The following is a 23,284-nucleotide window of genomic DNA, read 5'->3' as shown; positions in this document are numbered from 1 at the left end:
TTTCTACAAACATGCACACCCACTTAAATCCAAATAGAAAGCACTACTGGCTAACACTGTGCTCTCGGAAATAAAACAATATAAATAATTTGCCCTTTGTTAATTAAATCACATCAATCTTAACATCTTACTTTAAAGAAGAGTTCTATAAAGTTGCAGAAAATCCCCCAAAGTCTGGAGTTCTATAATACGATAGTGAACCAAGGAAGGAAGGAGGGAGGGAGGGAGGGTTGGTCTTGTATTTAGTGAGTCAGTCTGCAATGAACTTACCAGGGGACTTTTATTTGGCATTTCCCTCTCATCACACCTGCCTAGAAAGCTCAGAAATGTAATTTGCTAGGCAAAAGCATACAAAATTCTACTTATGTGCTGACTATGACCAGTAGGGCCCTTTGTAATGTGGCCTGATAAAATAGAAACTGTCACTATGTATTAAAACTGATCCCATTCATGTCACATTAGCCACAGCTAGAACAGAAAGCTCTGGCCTACCTTCAGGTATATAGTAAAATACTAACATAAAAGCATGCAGTCTTCATAGTCATTATTACTGTAACTGGCTGGCAAGAAGATGCTCAATGTACAATGTACAGTGCATCAGGTTGGGACATGTTGAATACTACCCTATATAATGTACACTGTCACTGTATTTATATGGCAGCAAGAGTCCCTGTATCTTTTTATAGAGAAAGTTTTTGTCTAGTTCTTTGACCAGTGTGTCCTCTAACACAGGGTTGGAGAATCTAAGCACCCTCTCAATGTCATGGAATGTAAGTCCCAGTAGTTGCAGTCAGATGGTTCAAAGATTGCATACAGACAATGCGTCCCAAGTAAAACAGATACTGAAACACATGGCTGCCTCCATCATAACAACAATCAAGGACAAAACTATACTTGAGAGAATATGCTCAAGATAATGGGGGAAGTATCCACTGTGGGTTCCATGAGCGAGGCAATCTTCAAGCTGGCAACAAAACAGCCATGGAAGGAGAACAAGTTGAATAAACTTCAACTGGGAAGGGTTTTTGTTTTTGTTTAACCTTCCTGTAAAATAGAAAGGAATCCAAGAACAGAACAAGAGCGCTTCTGCAACTCTTCTTGGTGAATTATGACCCAACTCTTTCAGGAAGACAGAATAGGAATAATTTGATAAGTGAACTCAGGGTCCTCTTCTACCGCTGACCTCCTCCAAAAGATGTGAAGCAAATCCCTCTTCATTTGGTTATTAACATTATTAATAGTACATGAATTCCAAATCTGCTGTTGTGTCATGTTCACTGTTTCAATGTGCACTGTACATCGTAACGTTTCACATGCCATGGGGCTGACACGCGTTTCTGTTTGGGAGGGAGCTGCTGTGAAACCTTGTGCCAAGCTCTATATCTATGTTCATTTCAATGGAATGTGTTTGGGTTATGTGCTCTGCTCAAGGACTTTTCCCACGGACCATCAGAAGCCATTAGGAGCACCCGGGATTGTGAGCCTGGGAAGATTCTATGGGGGGAGGGATCTCATTTGTACCGAGGGTTTTTAGTTTGCATTTGGCGCGCTTTTTTCATTCTCAGCTTTCTTTGTGATCCTGCATACTATTCTTTAATAAATCAGATATCTTTGTGATCCTGCTCATGAGTCTGATGGTGTTCTAGAATAGGCAATCATTACATAAAGCTGAGAATCACCAAAGTTGTACCGTTAGCTCCTACCAAGATTAGTTTCTTGTGAGGGAAAATAGTTAACGATGGCCGAGTCCAAGCTCACGACTGGGGGACTTGAGGAGCCGGCTAGCTTGATGCCCGAGTTGACGCTCAGGAGCGGAGAACTGAGCCTCCCCCCCAAACCTTCAGATTCGAGTTCCAGCCCTGAGGTGGAGGAATCTAACGATGTGGGAGAACCAGAGCAACTGGCACCCAGCAAATCGCCTGCAGAGTTGATCACCTGGGATGCAATGAGAGAATTGCATCGGTTCCCGCTGCCCCCAGATGTAGAATTTTCCATGGTGTCAACAGAGAGACAGCCTAACATGTGAGGGAGGGAGGAATCTCAAACCTCTGAAAGGCTAAGAGTGGTGGAGGCCAAAATAGAATCGATGGAGTACATGTTAAGAAACCTGTCTCTATCATTGGGGGGGCAGGGGAGGCACGACAGAGGTCCCAGCTTCACGCAACCATTCCCCATCCTCCCACCCGGACCGCCGGCGGAGCGGGGCCGGAGACGGCTCCGGGATGAATCTCCACCCTGCAGAGCGACAACTACCACTCAAGCAGCCGCCGGTTCTGCTCCAACAGGAATGGGGGTGAAAGACTTCTCTGTTAAGTTTGATGGGGATCCAACCAAGTTATCTTTCTTTCTAACCAATGTCAAAAGTTACATGAGGCAGTTTGGAGCATACTTCCCTTCCGAAGAGGCTAAGATAACTGCCATTGCCACCAAGTTGAAGGGTCGAGCGGCTGACTGGTATGTTCAATTAAGTGAGGCTGACTCCCCTGAACTTGAGTATTTCGAGGACTTTATGGGGGCGTTAAAGCTGCATTTTGAGGATCCTCTGGCCAAGGCAAGAGCTAAGAAGGCGCTGAAGGATCTTACCCAGGGCCAGCTGTCTGTAGCTGATTACGCCCTGGAGTTTAAGGCTTTAGCAGGGAAAATCCCCGACTGGTCTGAGTCAACCTGAATAGAACAGTTTAAAGAGGGACTCAACCGGGACGTCCTATGATGGGCGTTGTGTAGAGACGACCCAGAGTCATTGTACGAATGGATCTGTCTGGCCGGCAAGGCTGAGCATGCCCAGCATACCTTCATGCAAACCAGACGACCTGAAAAACCACCAGCCACCATGAGGGGCCCCCGAAGTGCCACAACTGCTGCCCGGCCAGGCTATAGAGCCTGGGAAGAGGAGAGAAATCGGCGCTATGTGAGGGGTCAGTGTCTCTGATGCGGAAAGGAAGGGCATCGAGCAGTGAATTGCCCAAAAGCCAAGGCTGGAGATTGAGCAGGCAAGCTGCTGGCCAAATCGCCGCCCCCCTTGCGGCAGATGACAGCAGCCAAGGGGGCAGCCGACGCTGAAGAAGTATTCTACTTCTCAGGAGAGGCTGAAGATGACTCTAAGGAGCCAGCGGGAAACGCTAGCCACCTGCCATGAAGAGCACCTGCGGGCAGGTGGGGGAGGATGGGCGCAAGGATGCTATGGTGAGTGCTGACTGTCCCACTTTAGCAGTAAAAGTGAAATTGGCTCCCGCACAAAGACTACAGAGGTCTGGGCTTTAGTTGACTCTGGGTGTTCCAGGTGTCTGATTCACCCTGATCTGGTTGCTGCTTTGGACCTGCCTAGCTTCCCCCTCTAGGAGCCTTTGATCTTCACACAGTTGGATGGTTCAACGGCGGGGGGGGCAGCAACCCATTTCACTGGAACTGTTGCAATGCAAATGGGCAGCCACCGTGAGACTTTAAAATTTGTAGTGGCACCTGTTGGCAACCCCTTGATAATTCTGGGGATTCCCTGGTTGACCTATCAAAGCCCATATATAAATTGGGAACACAGAACTCTGACTTTTAAGGATGGGTTTTACCAAGCCCCTACTGCGGAGAGAGCTTCAAGTGTGGGGGTTGGAAGGGCTGCAATTGCCACGCCGCACCCTACTTTGGCATGTTTAGAAGGCTTGCCCAATCAATACCAAGGCTTTGCAGACATCTTTGGGGAAATGGAAGCAGATCAGCTACCCCCCCATCGGAAAACTGACTGTGCAACAGAGTTGGTTCCCAACGCTCAATTGCCCAAGCCGAAAATTTATCCAATGACTCAGAAGGAGCTTGAGGCATTACGGGACTTTATTGACAAAAATCTGTCAAGGGGGTTTATGAACCTGCAAATTCCCCAGTTGGGGCCCCTGTGCTATTCCAGGAAAAGAAAGATGGCACGCTTCGACTCTGTACAGACTATCGGGGGTTAAATTCCATCTCAGTTTCCAACAAGTACCCTCTGCCGCTCATGAAGGACATGTTAGCTCACTTGTCTAAGGGCAAGGTTTTCTCCAAGCTCGATCTTCGTGAAGCCTATTTCCGCATCCGCATACGAGCTGGAGATGAGTGGAAAACCGCTTTTAATTGTCCACTGGGTTCATTTCAGTACAAAGTTCTTCCTTTTGGGTTGGCAGGGGCGCCCGGAGTCTTCATGCAATTGATTAATGAAGTATTACATGATCATTTGTTTAAAGGAGTCCTGGTTTATTTAGACGATGTTCTCATTTACCCTGAAACCGAGGAGGAATACGAACGCCTCCTCAAACAGGTATTAAGCAAGCTTAGAGATGCCAAGATTTATGCCAAGCTTTCCAAATGTGAGTTTCACAAGACCCATCTTGACTATCTAGGCTATAGGGTGTCTGACAAGGGCATTGAATTACATGTTGGTTGAGAATTATGAGAGATGAAATCAACATATCTGGCAGGCCCCAAATGGTGGAAATGTGGTTTCAATAATTTTGTGCAGTGGTCATGCTACTACATCTATATACAGTTAAACAATGTTTTTCAGTGTATTTACCCAACTGCTTCCTTATAGTATTAAAAAGTCAGATTTCTGGAGTTATTACTTGCAATAAGTAATATTTCAAGTGGACGCTTACATTAATCACCTAATTGGTATACTATCATTCCTCAGGTTCTGTTAGGGGAGAGCAAGATTAACATTTTAGCTATGCAAAGCAAGTCTGAAATACTTCATTAATTTTTTTCCATGTTTTGTGTTACTACAGAGTGATGGAAGGGCACTGCTGGTACTTTTATTATTTTAGTCCTTTTTACAGAGTATTACTGCAGGGGGAGGGAAAATCATTTGAAGGGTGAACCCCAATTCCTAGGTCAATTTGTGACAGAACCTAGAAGATTAAATGTGGGCCAGTCTTTTTCTTCTGTTAAGTAACTTACGTGAACATCCGTTCTGTCAGCAATCCACTTAGCTAACTGTTCTGCAGCAAATCCAATTCTCTGTAGGTCAAATGTGTCTGCTCTCTTGGGCTTACCTTTTGGAGGGAAATGCATGAATGTTGGAGCAGAGTTCATATTGAGCTGAAACAGACAACAAAGATGCCCTCAATATTAAATAAACATACTAATACTAGTTCTTTGCCTTTGTCAGTCTCTTTGACAGCTATTACCATAAGTCATAGTATGACACAGAAAACCTAGCTTTTCAAGCGGGACTTAAAAAACTACTAAACTTTGTACAACCTTCCAGCTATGATACTAAGATAATAATCCTAAATACCTTATAGGGCCCTGTAAAAATTGCTGACATGTTAAAATTTCAGAAATCTTGAATATCCACAAGTGCTAAATAACTGGATAAAATCTAATGGGGTATTTTTACTGAGAGAACCAGTTCTGTAAGAAAAAACAAGAGGAGGTCCATTTCTTCTTCCTGTGACCTCAGCATCTGCTCTGGAGCAAAATTCATTCAGTGCGACTGTTTTCCACTATTGAAGTAAAGTATTGTATGTATTTGTATAATATCAGACCAAAATAAACGTGGATAAAATTATACTGAAAATTGAGAGAAAGGGTAGCTAGGACCCTGCGCAAACTAAAAACAAAATTGCCTGTAATGATATATACATGCAAAGCTGCTTTCATTGACTAGGACTGTGCGTTTGATACACAACTGAATTACGTTACATAAATACTGTATATTATTTAAATATTGCAAATTCAAATTATCTATAATAATCAGGTGAGATGCTAGATAATTGGATTTATTTCTAGTGCAACATATTCTGTCCCTTCACTGAATATTTGTTGACAGCCCAATATGGCATAAAATAGCAATATGAGACACTACGAAACGCTTTTTCTGTCAAATGTGACAGTGTGTAGACTTACTGAAACCACAAGCTGTTTTGTGAATCTAAGACAACGGAAAGTTAATTTTTTTCTTTTTTTAATTTCTTCAAATAAAAGAACTTGCACAAACTCAATTATGCAAGGCTGGGGAAAGGGGGTGCTGAACGGCGCAGTTCTCTCAGCTGCAAGATAGCTGTAGATAACGTATTTCTTGCATTTCTCCCTTTTCCATTAGATTCACTTTCCCTTACTCGCAGCATAATGTCATCACATTATCTGTCCTCTCTGCAGTAGCCAATGAAGTAGAAGGAGAAAACTTTTGTGTATATCCTGTCTACTATAAACTGTTTTTTTATACTAAATCTGGTAATTTATTTAAAATATCTATATTCTACTTTTTTGCCACAAGGTGCCCAGGTCATCTAACAAAAATAAACAAAAAAATAAAAAAGTGAACTAGAGATTTTAAGAATCAGAAACATCAAGAGTCTGTTCAATCGAGCCAGAAAAAGCAATGAGGAAAATTCAAGCCCTCACTTTATATTATTGAGCAGCCAACTTTGAGGCTAGACGAGGGAGAGAGAGAGAGAGATGGCACTGTAGATAGACCATAAATAGGCTTTGTGGGAGAAAGCCTTACCACTTAGGCAGATTTATGTACAAGGAAATAGAGCTTCAGGCACTCTGGTCTCAAGCCAAGCTGTTAATATCTTACGTTATTTTAACCTAATCGGTTTTCTTACATATTACATCCCCCCACCATTCTCCAGAAAGCTAAATCTATCTCTCAGGATCGTTTTTATTTTCTAGGTTCTCCTGGAACAAAACAATGTTCAAATACTTCTGATAATTCATATCATGGTTTAGATGGTTGAGAAATAACTTATGGCAAGCTACATGAGACCTTCTCATTTTTTTTCTTTTTGCGTCTTCTTCTTACACAAGAAATAAAGCATGAGTAACATTTGAGGGCAAGGAGTCAGGCCGAAATTCACTGAGCGGGCGGGAAGAGCAGGGGAGGGCCAGGGATTTTAAGAGCTGTGGATACAAATCTCAAGGTATATAATTAATATTCCCATTCCAAAAATACCCCCTCCCCCCCAAAAAGGGGAAGGGAATAATTGTTGGCCCATCCATTCTGGAAGCCTTAAAATGCAGTCCCTGTGGTCCTATGAAGTTCCCTTCCTTTTTGCACCTTGTCTTAGGGGAAAAGAGTTCCATATTATGTATGAGTTAGTGGATAGGTGTGAATGTTCAGTTCAAACTAAACTCAACTTTGGGCAGAGAAGGGGAAAGCTAGTCAAAGATTCACAGTCGCTTGCTCTGGAGAATCTAAAGCCTAGATTAGACAAATGTTGGAACTGGGTCAGAAAGGATCAAATTCATTAGCATTTTTATAAGCAAGGGAAACAAATGAAGTGTGATGCTTATCTTTGGCACCAAGTAATGTATTACAGTGGGAGTTGTACCCTAATAATCTCAATCAAAAAAAGATTGTGCTTGAGCTTGGCCTTTTAAAAATATATAAATAAGCAAAATATTTTTCAAACGTTAGAAAATAAAGGCTATTAATAAAGTCTCCTCGAAGGTGAGATTGGCTCCTAATGACTTTACAGACACATTCATGTAGTTTTCTTGGCAACTGTACAGAAATACCGGTAGTTCTTGACTTAAGACCATTTGTTTAGCAACTGTTCAAAGTTACTACAGCGTTGAAAAAAAGGTGACTTACGATTGGTCCTCCCACAACTGTCACAGCACCCCCCTGGTGACACGATCAGAATTCAGGAGCTTGGAAACCAGCATGTATTTATGATAGTTGCAGCATCCTGGGGTCACGTGATCACCATCTGCGACCTTCCCAGCCGGCTTCCAACAAGCAAAGTCAATATGGGAAGCTGGACTTGCTTAACAACCACATGATTCACTTAACAGCTATGGCAAAAAAAGCCGTGAAATCAGGCATGACTCACACGCTTAGCAATGGAAGTTCCGGTCCCAATTGTGGTCATAAGTTAAGGACTACCTGAAGTTTGCCACTGCCTACTTCTACGGCCCTAATCTTGCCTACAGGCTTGATATTCCCTGGATATCTTCCATCCACGTACAACAAGGCTCAGGCATAATGCAACTTAGCTTCCAAACACCAGCTACAAGCTAGGTATCACTACTATACTACCACTCATAGAACAAGAAGTACAAATTGGTTGTCAAAGAAGGGAGTTACTTTAAAAGCAGTTTTATCATTCTCCAAGGCATAACCTCACCTGCTGGAAAACATCTGCACCCTCATCATAATCAACTAGAGTGAAGAAGAGCTTGTTTGAAAATGCTGAAGAGTAGCGCCATGAGTTAGCCAATACTTGATATTCTTCATTAGCTTGCCTAAAAGTGAAACATAAACATAATGTAGCAGCTTGAATTATACAGGTTTCTCTGACAAAAAAACGTTATTTATGTTATTTCCTGCAAAATCCTGCTAAACTGTTTTAGCCAAACCAAAGTATCAAGGAATAAAACAGAAATAATAGCAGCAGCAGCAGCAGCAGCAGCAGCAGCAGCAAAGTAGCACCTCCATAATATATAACGTAAGCATACGAATGAAAATTTTCAGATATAAAGGAAAAAAAGCAATAACTGTGTTTACACATGGAAATAACAATTATATGCAAAACAATGTCCATTTTTCCCTATATTTGTGTATATCCCTTTTCTCTCCCCTTCTGCAAGTATGTCAGTGACAGTGGGAGGGGATGAAAAAATGACAAGGAAAAGAACTGGATTACTCATAATTCTATGAGTCAGAGCCTTTGATTAACATGGACTATCAATTTATCAGTCTCAGCAATTTCCTCCTATAAAATGAGAAGATTCTTTTAGATTGCCCTCTAAAGCTGCAATCCTATATCCATTGGCCGAGCTGTATGCTCTGGTCTTATATCTAATAGGTAAGTAGGTAGGTAGGTAGGTAGAAACAGTTGGGTATAGTGGTTAAGGCACCAGGCTAGAAACTGGGGGACCCACCTCAGATACAAAGCCAGCTGGGTGACCTTGGGCCAGTCACTCACTCCCAGTCCAAGGAAGGAGGCAAGGGCAAACCACATCTGCAAAACCTTGCCAAGAAAACTGCAGGGACTAGTCCAGGCAGTCGTCAGGAGTCAAAAAACTGGCTCGAAGGCACACGGACACACAAAAAGTAGACAGATAGGCAAACAGAAAGAAAATTGCAGTGGAAAATATATATTGACTCAATTCCTTAACAATGCCATCTTTATTATCATGATGTAAATTTGCAGACATCTGGAAATATTTCATCTGCATGCCCTGGTAGGATTAATTATTTATTGCCCATTCTCTCAGACATAACGTTCACATGCTTACAGATTTGCTAGCCTCCATCCTATAGGTCATCAAATTCTGATCTTCTAGCTTCTTCATACGGTCTCTTAGTTTAAGTTGTACACTACTGGAGACTGTGCACTCTTCTTCCATGCTAGCTATAGACAGGAGGGTGTCTTAAGCTGAATTGCAATGGTTTGCACTGCTGTGTGTTGCATAGAAAGGTTTCAGTTTGTCCTTCATAGCTCCCACTCCTCCATTGTATGGAGCTACTGTATGTGCTTCCTGTGATTTATTACAAATATATATTATAGGACACACGGGAGAGTTTGGTGAACGAAGTATCTTCTTTGCAGATTCCTCTATAGCCAATGCACAATTCTGCATGCTAGTAAAATAAACACCTCAGGACAGTCCTCTCCAACTTACAGTCTCCAGATATGTTAGTTCCTCCCCCCAATATTTTATGCCTACTGTTAGCCATGTTGACTAGGAATTCTGGAAACGCATCCAACACATCTGGAGGTTTGGTAGGGAACTTGAGGGTGATTCTTCACATTTACATTCAATTTGGGTATGCAAACCGACTCTTGTACTGTGAAGCCTGAATGAAACAGTTGACCACTGTAAAGATTTATTGCTATGATGACTTAAAACTAGATACATGTTTATTGAAATCAGCCCTAAACACAACGTTAGGTAAAGGTAAAGGTTTCCCTTGACGTAAAGTCCAGTCGAATCCGACTCTAGGGGGCGGTGCTCATCTCCGTTTCTAAGCCTTGGAGCCGGCGTTGTCATAGACACTTCCGGGTCATGTGGCCAGCATGACGACTCGGAACGCCGTTACCTTCCCGCCGAAGCGGTACCTATTGATCTACTCACATTTGCATGTTTTCGAACTGCTAGGTGAGCAGGAGCTGGGATTAACAACGGGAGCTCACCCCGCCGCGCGGTTTCGAACCGCCGACCTTCCGATCGACAGCTCAGCGGTTTAACCCGCAGCGCCACCGCGTCCCTGTTAAACACAACATTACCTTTCTAATTAATTTGTCTTTTAATCTTTATTTTCCTGTTATTTAACTTAAATTCTGAACCATTATAAAAAGACACTGAGAGTTGTATTCCTCATATTGTTCCTAATTGTATGCATGCCCATGCCAATTACAAATTAACTGAGATATAGGCATGCCTTGCATGAAGTTCTATGTTCTGCGGGAGTGGCGGGTGGGGACCAAGTGCAGTCCAGTCTACACTGGGGCACAGAAAACCTTCATCCACATTTTTTTTTAGATCACTATTCTAAATTTTAGTGTTTTGTTTTTTAACTGATCCATGGCAGCTGCTGACGAAGTAAGTGGAAAGGACAGAACTGGGAAATCTTACTCCATACCATTAACAAAATTATAGTCATTTAGTGACTTGACTTTTTTTTTAAAAAATAACAGTTTATCTAAAACTAAATTGTGTTTGGGGATCTATGTGTTTTTAATCATGTTCACTTAAAAGGGAAGCATTAATAGATCCAATTAACTTTTTCTCATCTCTCGTCACTGTAAGGATCTTTAACAAATATTCAAATACTACTATCTGTCTATTGAGAGGAATGCAAATAGAGAGCATGATCATACACTTATATTCATCCAGTTTAAGTAACTCAAATCTTGGCACAACAGCTACTCAAATAACAAAACAAATAAAACAAAACAAAACAAACAAAAATAGGTCTCTCAGCCCTGTCTTGTTTGTCGTATACTGAAAGGTCACAGAGTTTTGCATAACCACTTTGGAATCATCTTTTCAGGAAATCTATTGTCCATGGAGGGAACAGTAAGATCATGGAATGATGTAACACCATTCTGTGTGCACAAGGATACTGAGAGAGTATAAAGTATACTTTTTTAAGAATATACAATCCCCCCATTGCTCCCAAATTCTTCATGGGTAACTCTGCACTGGTAAAGATGAACAATAATGATCATATGCATGTTGAATCAAGACTACAAGCTCGTCCTGAAAACTCTCTGTATATGGATGCATAACTGATACCTCTTCATCACGCTAAAATAACTTAATGCCACTACACTCATTAACACTGACTCATTTTCAGCAACCTCACTGGCTATCTTTACTTGGTTGGAATTACAAAGCAATGAGGTACAATTAAAATGTATGATACCATCCCTCTTTCATACAGGCAACATTTCTAGTGTTCCAAAACATTATCCTGAACTCCACCTGTCAAAGAAAAGGACATTAGAAGGAGAAAAGTACCTTTCTTTAGGGTTCTAAAGCTGTGAGTTTTGGCTTTTATCTGTGCTTTATGTGCCAAGCCATACTTTATCTTACAGAATTAGATTCAGAAATGAGATTCATTCAGAGCCTGTGATCTCTGAAGAGTACAGGAGCATGGGGCATCCAAGGCACACCAAGTTCCTACAAAAGAACTGGAGTGTTGAGGTAGGTGAACTATGTGGCATGCTTAGATAAACTGACCTTGCAAAATTATTATTCATCAAGGGCAAATATAATACATTGCTCCCAGGAGACCAGAGCTGATTAAGAATCTATAGAGGGAGATCACTGCACAAGTTAGCTCAGTACTGAGTCAATTCTTGCTGTACATATCTAATGACTGGCCCAGAATTTGAATGTTTTCAGTTCTACAAAAAGCGTGGATAAGTACTTCTGTACCATTTTTTGAATAAGTTTGATCTGGGCAGCTGAAGGTATACCTGGAAATATTGGTGGATCAGAGCAAGGATCAATAGTTCTCAAATATCAAATAATAGTATTTCCCTCAACCTCTTCTCAAAATGATACTGCTCAAATAAAAAACAAAACAAAACAATATCCAGCAGAGTAGATTTTTGGGCAGAAGAACTTTGAAGACAGTTTTGATGCTCAGCCAAGTCCCAAGCTTTGAATTCTTTAATTCTAAGAATAACAAAGCAATGAGGAACAATTAAAATGTATGATACCATCCCCTTTTCACATAGGGAACGTTTCTAGTGTTCCAAAACGTTTTCCTGAACTCCGCCTCTCAAAGAAAAGGACATTGGAAGGAGAGAAAGTATACTTTTGTACATATATTCAAAGTATATCATGTGAGCGTGAACGGGCCCAACCTGGGCTCAAATATTTGGCTAGTTAAGCATTGTGAGATTCTCTCCTATATGCCTGAAGAGACATTTGAACCATCTGAAGTGTCTTACCTAGAGAGGAAAAGGTTGCAAAGCCTGCTGGGTTGTGCACATCAGCTCTACTGAACACTAAAGGGTTCACTTCCAGGTAAATCTTGAGTAAGATCCAGCCAAAAAGCATGCCTTTTCTGCCACAGCACCTGCCCTTTGGAACACAATATCACTCCGTGTCAGATTAACCACGACACCGCTGGCCTTTCAGAAAGCCCTCCAGACCTGGGTCTTTTCCTAGGCAAGGGGATTGTGAGGTTAGGTGAGGCCACTGTATGTTGATTGACTGGTTTCCCTCGGTTGCCATTTCATGCTTTTTGCTTTGGTTATTATTGTTTATATTTCCTTACTGATTTTGTTTTGATATTTTAACTCTCTTAGCCATGCAGAGTTGCATTTGTGAGATGGGTGGCCGTATCAATGGATTAAAATAAATAATGAATAAATCTCCTTGAAGCCCCCCCCCCCTCCTTTTTAATTGTCTTTTAGGGTCAAAAATGTAGGATTCCTCCTTGGAAGTTACACCCGGTTGGTCATATTTTCTCTCCTTTCAATTACTTCTGCTTTTCTTAGTCTTCTAAATCCAGAACAACTTTTCGAATGACATTACTTATAATCATATAAGCTTAAAGGGTTTTATTAAAAGCCCACCATGTTTATGGACAAAAAGCCCAATAAAAATGGAGATGGCCTTTGATATGGCTGGTCACTGTAGGAACACAACAATGGTCATGATATGCTCTTATCTAACAAGGTTATTATTATTATCTGAACTGAACATTACTTTTCAAAGCTGATGTAAATTGTTCTCAATACTACACTTTTTTGTAAAAGATATATATTTCACAAAATGTATCCAAACTGCAGTGCTCACTTCCTTCAGAGAAATGACTAGCTTCCACCACCTAGACTCACAAAAAACGATTTGACTTCACCTTTCACTCTTTTTTCAATGTTTCATTGCAGCCTAAAAGTGTTAAGTCTGGACATTACTGCTATGTATAACTTAAGAGAGTGCAGTAATGCTGGATGGTTGCAAAAAGCTAATCAGGTTGATTAGCATGTGGATAGGAGATCGTTAGGAAATACTAGGGCCAAATGCTAGACTGAAAAGTTGAAAAAAAAATGGAATAGCTTTCTCCCAGAGAGCCAAATGGTAACATTCCTGACGGCTTTCAGGAAGATGGTTAAAACTCATTCCAAAGAGTTTATGATCTGTAATGTTGCCAAATCATCACCAGAGTTCCCTGTAAAAGGAATTTCAATTACAGTTTTACTAGAAATTATTAGATTACTTTAGATTTATTTTGTGTGTGTGTGTATCTATCTATCTATCTATCTATTGCTCATACCGAACTATATAAACTATGTAATCTGCCTCATCTCCATGCAGAGTTGGCACTAAGCAAATATTGCAACAAATAAATAATACATAAATACTATTGCCAACAAAACTACCTGGCTGCATTCTTAAAGTTACTAGAAAATAGAAGCTCATCTTGATGGAAATTTCATATGGGAGGGGGGACAGTTTGTTGTGGGGGTGGCTGGTGCCTTGATGCGGCCCTGAGAAGTTTTATCAAGACTGTGATCTCACCATCTTGGGTTTTAGATCTCATATTTTATATTTTAGAGTTTTTAGTATATTTGTATATGCATATTGTATTACATATATCTTTTAATCAATATTTAACATTTTTACTGTTTTAATTCACTTGTAAGCTGCCCAGAGTCGCTTCTACGAGATAGGTGGTGAAGAAATGTGATAAACAAACAAACAAATAATTCCCCTATGACCTTAGCGTTGTTTTTATTTAAAATTTCTCATAAGTTCCTTGATGGCTTCTTAGTAGGCAGGTGACGTAAAAACAATGAATACATTATAGTCAGTCAAATAAGCTATTTCTCATTCAACTTCTGCTGAATCTTCAACCTCACCTCAAATCTTACATATGTCTTGACAATTTCTTACAATTTCTGACAAAAGCACAACCAACCAACCAACCAACCAACCAACCAAAAGAATGTTTAAGGGCTTGTGAAATAATCAGATTCACCAGCTGATTATTATTACAGAACAAATAACTTTGCTGGCTGCCACCTATAACACCCTACGCAGCATAGGGCCTGGTTACTTGTGGGACAGCCTGTTTATTTATTTATTAAATTTGTCATCTCCCCCAAAGGGGACTCTGGGTGGTTTACAACAGAGAGTTTCCCATAGTATCTGCCCAACCAGTTCGATCCGGCAGGGTTGGTGTTCTCTGAGTTCCTTCAATTAAACAATGTCACCTATCAGGACCCTGGAAGTGTGCCTTTTCTATAGCAGCACCTGCCCACTGAAATTTGAATGGCTCCCACCCTACTGCTATTTCAAAGGACCTTAAAGACCTGGCTCTTTGCCCAGGCCTTTGGAGAGGACAACTGATATCTCTTTCTTCCTTTCTGTTCCCCTCTGGGTTTATTTTTTTGCCATTGTTGTTCCTTTGTTTTGTGCTGTTTCCATGTTTTTGTATTGTTCTCTGTTTTTTAAATGGTTTAACAGTTGTAAACTGCCCAGAGTTGCCTGAGTCAGGTGGCATATAAATTTAATAAATTATAAATTATTATTCCTGCAGCCCTCCCACCCTCACATAACTAGGTATGATGTCTCAAAGGCATCAGATTGGAAAAGCTACATTATCTTGTATAAAATCCAAAGCTCTTTAGATTGTGGTGGTGAAGAATAATTCTAAAATGGTTCATGCAGTTTCCAAGGCATGCCAAATATTTTCTTGCTGCAAGTTTTGCTTGGGGAGATTTGTGTTCTGTGTACTGCAGCGTAACTACAGAATTTTGGCTCAAAAGAATAACTGGCATTCAAGAAAGGTGAGTGCAGTCACTGCTAAGCAAATAAAATGCCACTTGGGGAGAAAGGTGTATTTCCCTATCACCTCAGTGCACTGGTGTCCCCATGAAAAGAAAACCAGTATTTCTGCACCATGGTTGCAAGGAGAAAAATAAGGACTCACTTTCAAGAGGGGTTATTCATTAGTATTAGAAACAAAAGAGAAAAAAACCCCACAGCTTTTTGCTATTAGTGGTGAGCCTGGAGTTATTCTTGTCTTTCAAAATCCCATTTAAGGGGAAAAATTGGAAGGCAAAGCATCTGGCTGTGATGCTGAACTGTCATTAATTAACCAAACTGTTATTCAGTAGCATCTTCATTAACAACCTGTAGAGGGCAGTCAAGCTGCATTGAATGAATCCTGCCAAGCTTCAGCCCTATGCAGTGCATAGTTGTGTTAAACTAAGTATAAAAGAAAAATTCTGAAGTTTGAATACAAGAACAAGGTGATAACATCCATTCTCTCCAACTCAATCATTTAGATTAGTTTATTAGGTCACATTAATGCAAAACTATAAAGAGACTTGAGTAATATATCCTCATCTGTATATTAAAGCTCATTCTATCAATGCACTGATCACTAATTAATGAATGTTTAATATCGTTTGCAAAAGATTTCTACCTTTCCCTGAAGTTCAAGCTCATTGTCTTACATTTGCTTACATGTTACACAGTAGAGATGTGAGAAACTATTTGTTCAGAGAAAGAGGGGACATTTTACTTTGTCTCAGAAGGCCTCTGTCACAATACTCAGTTGAAACTTAGCAGGTGCTCCAAAAATAAGCTTTCAGTGGCAGAAGAAAGAAAGAAAGAAAGAAAGAAAGAAAGAAAGAAAGAAAGAAAGAAAGAAAGAAAGAGTCTCTATCCCCTTCTCTAAAAGAAGTGGTTAATATCCCATATCAACAGGTTAGAGAGAGGAGCAAATTTCATGAACTTTCTTAAGCCATCTTTAGGAGTTGAGAGTCATAGTAACAAACAGGAAGGAAAATTTTTATAACTTGTTTTATAACTTTAATCAGAGCCATTGCAGAAAAAGGAATACTGGAGTGCAAGGTATTCTGCTAAGAGCTCCAAATATATCAGGGATTCTCAACTAGGGTTCCGTGGACCCTGAGGTTTCCGGAAGAGGTCACTAGGAGTTCCCTGGGAGATCACGATTTATTTAAAAAATTATTTCGAATTTGGGCAACTTCACATTAAAGAGGTAAGTGTCATTCTTTAGTTTAAGAACACTGTTAATCCCTATATACAGGCCTACCCATGAAATGAATATAACAATAATGTAACTTCTGGTCTATGTTTGAGCCTGAATGTGCAGGGGTTCCCTGAGGCCTGAAAAATATTTCAGGGCATCCTCCATGGTCAAAAAGTTGAGAAAGGCTGAAATAGATAATAGCCTTAAGAATATACTATTCTGCTAAACCCAGCTTGAGCCTAAAATAGCTGCAAAATAACTTCATTTGACAGCACTCTTCCTGCTAAGGGACCTTTCTCCCTAGGTGAATTTGCCATGTTTAAAGCATGCACCTTTTTGAAGGTGCATGCTTTAAACATGCAAGGACCTAACAGAAGAAGAAGAGATCAAGAAAAGGTGGCAAGAATACACCGAATACCTGCATAGGAAGGATACGTGAGCTGCATTGGTTGCTGGTGTGCTTCCAGGTGCAATTCAAGGTGCTGGTTGTCACCTTCAAAGCCCTTCACGGCTTAGGGCCAGGTTACCTAAGGGACCACCTTCTCCCAGTTGTTTCTGCCCATCCAATTCGATCTAGTAGGATGGGTATGCTGTGGGTCCCGTCAGCCAGGGAGTGTCGGTTGATGGGAACGAGAAGGCGTGCCTTCTCTTCCATAGCACCTGCCCTCTCAAACATCCTCCCTCCAGAAATTAGGATGTCCCCGACCCTGTTGGCCTTTCCTAAGACCGTGAAGACCTGGCTTTGTGCCCAGGCCTGGGGCCTCGAGCGTGTGGATGGTCCCATCTCTTGGCTGTATTAACATCCATACATTGCTCACTTGGCAGACATGTATATTTATTTTGTATTTATTTTATATTTTCAACTGTTTTAATTGTAATTGTTTTATGGTTTTATTGTTGTAAGCCACCCAGAGTCACTTGCTGAGATGGGCGGCTATAGAAATCAAACAAACAAATAAATAAATAAATATTTCAGGGACAGCTTTGATGGTGTGGTCAGTGAGTTAGAGACAGACATCCTGAAGAGTGAGGTTGAATGGGCCTTAAGAAGCATTAATAACAAGGCAGCAGGAGACGACGGCATCCCAGCTGAACTGTTCAAAATCTTGCAAGATGATGCTGTCAAGGTGATGCATGCCATATGCCAGCAAATTTGGAAAACACAAGAATGGCCATCAGACTGGAAAAAATCAACTTATATCCCCATACCAAAAAAGGGAAACACTAAAGAATGTTCAAACTATTGAACAGTGGCACTTATTTCACATGCCAGTAAGGTAATGTTCAAGTTCCTTCAAGGCAGACTCCAGCAATTCATGGAGCGAGAATTGCCAGATGTACAAGCTGGGTTTAGAAAAGTCAGAGGAACTTGCAGTCCAAGGCACTCTCAGAATTTTCCTCCAACACCACAGTTCCAAAGCATCTATCTTCCTTTGCTCAGCCTTCCTTATGATCCAGCTCTCGCAGCCATATGTTACTACGGGGAATACCATTGCTTTAACTATACGGACTGCAAGAAGATCAAACCACTCCATACTCCAGGAAATAAAGCCAGACTGCTCACTCGAGGGAATGATATTAAAGGCAAAACTGAAGTACTTTGGCCACATCATGAGAAGACAGGATACCCTGGAGAAAATGCTGATGCTAGGGAAAGTGGAAGGCAAAAGGAAGAGGGACCGACCAAGGGCAAGATGGATGGATGATATTCTAGAGGTGACGGACTCGACCTTGGGGGAGCTGTGGGTGGCGACGACCGACAGGAAGCTCTGCCGTGGGCTGGTCCATGAAGTCATGAAGAGTCGGAAGCAACTGAACAAATAAACAACAAAATCTTTTTGTATATATCATATACTTTCAACACAGCAGCAGCAGGTTTACTAAACTGTCCAGAGCATTACCCCCACATGCCTATACCTCCTGTTCAAGTACAAGAGAACAATTCTGCCAAGGGGAACAAAGGGCACCCCTTCTTCTAGCATATTAAGCCAACATAGAAGATAAGGACAGACCAAAAGAAGTCAACCTTCAAATCATCCTTTAAATAGTATTTTGTGTGACGCTTAGAGGCTTAGCCCTTAACAGGCACATGTAAACGTAGCAATGGAATTTTGCACTTATCCCTAGTACATCTTTCCCTAAGCTGATGCCTCCAAGATGTATTAGGACTAAAATTTCCCCTAGCAGAGCCACTGGGAATCTGAGAGTAGCAGTCCCAACATAACTGGAAGGCACTAGCTTAGAGAAAGTCAGATAAATTAGTGCCTAAGTTCGGTCAATGGACAAGACTGCTATCCTAATTAAATTATCAACCATAGCAACAATTACTACAGTGGCAGGAGGGGCAGATAGGATGAACTGAGTCCCTAAACTGTTTGTACCTACACCTCCAGAGGTAGCATGTTTATAAACATATGAACACACATGAGCACACGAAGGAATAACTATGAGCGTATGAAGGAACACACAGACAGAGAAGCTATATGCACATGGCCGTCCCTAACCAATTTCTTCCATTCTAACAGAAAAAAAGCATGTTAAGATGGTGATTAAATCCCATATAGTTCAGCTGGATTTTCTTCTAAGGAAACATGTACAGAACAACAACAGAACTTACAAATAACACAAAGTATAAAATCCAACTTCAGCAAAGGATCGTTACCTTGTCGAGGTGCTGGAGCTTGAGCACCTCAATGATGCCATGAGCCGTGAAGGGCCACCTAAGACGGGAAGGTCATGACAGAGACGTCAGACTAAATGCGATCCCTGGGGAAGGTAATGGCAACCCACCCCAGTATTCTTGCCGTGAAAACTCAATGGATCAGTAAAACCAGAGATATGTCGGTATACCATCGGAAGATGAGACTCCCAGGTCGGAAGATGGTAAAATGCTACTGGGGAGGAACAGAGGATGAGTTCAACTAGCCCCAGACGTGATGACGCAGCTAGCTCAAAGCCGAAAGGACGGCTAGCGGCCGACGGTGCTGGTGGTGAACGGCGAATCCGATATTCTAAGGATCAACACACCATTGGAACCTGGAATGTAAGATCTATGAGCCAGGGCAAATTGGATGTGGTTATTGGTGAGATGTCAAGATTCAAGATAGACATTTTGGGCGTCAGTGAACTGAAATGGACTGGAATGGGCCACTTCACATCAAATCACCAGATCTACTACGGTGGACAAGAGGACCACAGAAGAAATGGAGTAGCCTTCATAATTAATAGTAAAGTGGCTAAAGCAGTGCTTGGATATGATCCAAAAAATGATAGAATGATCTCAATTCGAATTCAGGGCAAGCCATCTAACATCACAGTGATCCAAATATACACCCCAACCACAAACTCTCTTCCAACAACCTAAGAGACGGCTTTATACATGGACTTCACCAGATGGACAACACCGAAATCAGATTGATGACATCCTTTGCAGCCAAAGGTGGCAGACATCTATACAGTCAGTAAAAACAAGACCTGGAGCTGACTGTAGTTCCGATCACAAACTTCTTCTTGCACAATTTAGGATCAGTCTAAAGAGATTAGGGAAGACCCACAGATCAGGTAGATATGAGCTCACTAATATTCCTAAGGAATATGCAGTGGAGGTGAAGAATCGATTTAAGGGACTGGACTGAGTAGATAGGGTCCTGGAAGAACTACGGACAGAAGTTCGCAACATTGTTCAGGAGGCGGCAACAAAATTCATCCCAAAGAAAGAGAAAACCAAGAAGGCAAAATGGCTGTCTGCTGAGACACTAGAAGTAGCCCAAGAAAGAAGGAAAGCAAAAGGCAACAGGTATAGGGGGAGATATGCCCAATTAAATGCAAATTCCAGAGGCTAGCCAGAAGAGATAAGGAATTATTTTTAAACAAGCAATGCACGGAAGTGGAAGAAGACAATAGAATAGGAAGGACAAGAGACCTCTTCCAGAAAATTAGAAACATCGGAGGGAAATTCCAGGCAAAAATAGGTATGATCAAAAACAAAGATGGCAAGGACCTAACAGAAGAAGAAAAGATCAAGAAAAGGTGGTAAGAATATACGGAAGACCTTTATAGGAAGGATAACATTATCGGGGATAGCTTTGATGGTCTGGTCAGGGAGCTAGAGCCAGACATCCTGAAGAGTGAGGTTGAATGGGCCTTAAGAAGCATTGCTAATAACAAGGTGAACTGTTCAAAATCTTGCGAGATGATGCCGTCAAGGTAATGCATGCTATATGCCAGCAAATTTGGAAAACACAAGAATGGCCATCAGATTGGAAAAAATCAACTTATATCCCCATACCAAAAAAGGGAAACACTAAAGAATGTTCAAACTATTGAACAGTGGCACTCATTTCACATGCCAGTAAGGTAATGCTCAAGATCCTGCAAGGCAGACTTCAGCAATTCATGGAGCAAGAATTGCCAGATGTACAAGCTGGGTTTAGAAAAGGCAGAGGAACTAGGGACCAAATTGCCAATATCCGCTGGATAATGGAAAAAGCCAGGGAGTTTCGGAAAAACATCTATTTCTGTTTTATTGACTATTCTAAAGCCTTTGACTGTGTGGACCATAATAAATTGTGGCAAGTTCTTAGCGGTATGGGGATACCAAGTCATCTTGTTTGCCTCCTGAGGAATCTGTATAACGACCAAGTAGCAACAGTAAGAACAGACCACGGAACAACGGACTGGTTTAAGATTGGGAAAGGAGTACGGCAGGGTTGTATACTCTCACCCTACTATTCAACTTGTATGCAGAACACATCATGCGACAAGCTGGGCTTGAGGAATCCAAGGCTGGAGTTAAAATCGCTGGAAGAAACATTAACAATCTCAGATATGCAGATGATGGCTTTGCACTTTGATGGCTGAAAGTGATGAGGAACTGAGGAGCCTTATGATGAAGGTGAAAGAAGAAAGTGCAAAAGCTGGCTTGCAGCTAAAGCTCAAAAAAACCAAGATTATGGCAACCAGCTTGATTGATAACTGGCAAAAAGAGGGAGGAAACGTAGAGGCAGTTAAAGACTTTGTATTTCTAGGTGCAAAGATTACTGCAGATGCTGACTGCAGTCAGGAAATCAGAAGACGTTTAATCCTTGGGAGAAGAGCAATAACAAATCTAGGTAAAATAGTTAAGAGCAGAGACATCACACTGACAACAAAGGCCCGCATAGTTAAAGCAATGGTGTTCCCTGTAGTAACATATGGCTGCGAGAGCTGGACCATAAGGAAGGCTGAGAGAAGAAAGATAGATGCTTTGGAACTGTGGTGCTGGAGGACAATTCTGGAGTGCCTTGGACTACAAGAAGATCAAACCAATCCATCCTCCAGGAAATAAAGCCAGACTGCTCACTTGAGGGAATGGTATTAAAGGCCAAACTGAAATACTTTGGCCACATCATGAGAAGACAGGACACCCTGGAGAAGATGCTGATGCTAGGGAGAGTGGAAGGCAAAAGGAAGAGGGGCCAACCAAGGGCAAGATGGATAGATGATATTCTAGAGGTGACGGATTCGTCCCTGGGGGAGCTGGGGGTGTTGACTGACAGGAAGCTCTGGCGTGGGCTGGTCCATGAAGTCATGAAGAGTTGGAAGTGACTGAACGAATAAACAACAAATAAAATCCAAAACAGCTAATGCTCAAACACACTCATCTTGTGGCTTTTTGTCACATGTCCATAGCCCTCACAGAATACTCAATTATTTAGTTCCCTCTGCAAACATGTTCTTTCTTGCAAATTCTAATTTCCACAAAGAGTACAGAATGAAAGTCCACAATGGACAACTGAGGGGGGTTTTCATACACCCACTCACTTGGTTTTGTGCTAAGAGACACACTTGTAGGACACTTGGAGATGAATGAAATCAGCAGAGACTAATGAAAGCATCAAGCAGATGGGAGCAATTTGATTGCTTGAGTTCTAGCACTTACTCTCAGAATGCTCTAAATTGGAAGAACGCGATATTAGTATCTATTGTGAAAAAATGTTTTAACTGTAGAAGACAGTAATTTTTATTCTTTTTAACATTTCCATTTCACTACATTTTTAGATATTTAGCCAATACTGTATTTCCTTTGGGCAATGGCTGCACTGTAACTAAGCAAGAATCAATATTAACATAATCTTTACTACAGGTTATAAATGTAACATCAAAGCTATTAGATAATAAACCAGAAACCTTTCACAATTATTCATTCCCTGCACAGGAGATGCATCCACATATAAATCTCAATATAAAGGAACAATGAGAAGACCCTTTCCAGTGTAAGGATACTTATAAAAGGGAAAGACAAGACAAAACAGTAGTCAGGCACTTTGCACATGTTATCTGGGATATGGAGGAGGAGCTGCAAAGCTATCAAGTAAACATCCCTCTTATAGGACCTGAAAGTCAAGAGCCAGGAAGAGAGGCAAAATAAGATCTCCACCAATAGAGAAAATGGAGCCATAGCATTAGTGTGTATGGAAATATACATATACAGGCGTGAAGTTCAGACTGATTTCAACTGCAATGCAGCCATACCAGAAATAAATCAGTTCATCTCTCCCACACAAAATGGGAAAACAGAAGCCAAAGCACTGCAGAATTTTTGCATGGAATTCCCCTAAGTAGAACTGAGGATATATCTGAAGAGCTGATCTACATAAGTTCAGCACAGTTGTCTGCTGAAGGGAGGTTTTCCAGACATGCAAATGCTTCCACATTTATTTGCTAGAATTTATTTGTTAGATTTATATCCTACCTTTCCTTCATGAGTTCAAGGCAGAGTATCAAGAAGTCCATCTTCCCATTTTTTTCCCAACCATAACCCTGTAGGGTAAGCTAGGCTGAGAGTGTGTGTGACTGGCT

At 41.2% G+C, this 23,284-nt stretch overlaps 1 protein-coding gene across 1 annotated transcript in view; it reads right to left on the bottom strand.

Moving 5' to 3' along the window:
• TUSC3 (tumor suppressor candidate 3) overlaps window positions 1–23,284 on the bottom strand; it is a 116,232-nt gene that overhangs the window by 53,470 nt on the left and 39,478 nt on the right. The window contains exons 3-4 of the mRNA XM_063310168.1: window positions 8,100–8,217; window positions 4,921–5,061 (exon numbers count right to left, since the gene is read on the bottom strand). Of these exons, the coding sequence (XP_063166238.1) occupies window positions 4,921–5,061; window positions 8,100–8,217 (259 nt within the window). The remainder of the gene's footprint in view (window positions 1–4,920; window positions 5,062–8,099; window positions 8,218–23,284) is intronic.

Source organism: Candoia aspera, chromosome 8 (genome assembly GCF_035149785.1).
Source record: "Candoia aspera isolate rCanAsp1 chromosome 8, rCanAsp1.hap2, whole genome shotgun sequence".
Taxonomy (NCBI): Eukaryota; Metazoa; Chordata; class Lepidosauria; order Squamata; family Boidae; genus Candoia; species Candoia aspera.
The sequence above is the reverse complement of the archived record's forward strand: the minus strand, read 5'-3'. Positions and strand labels throughout refer to the sequence as shown.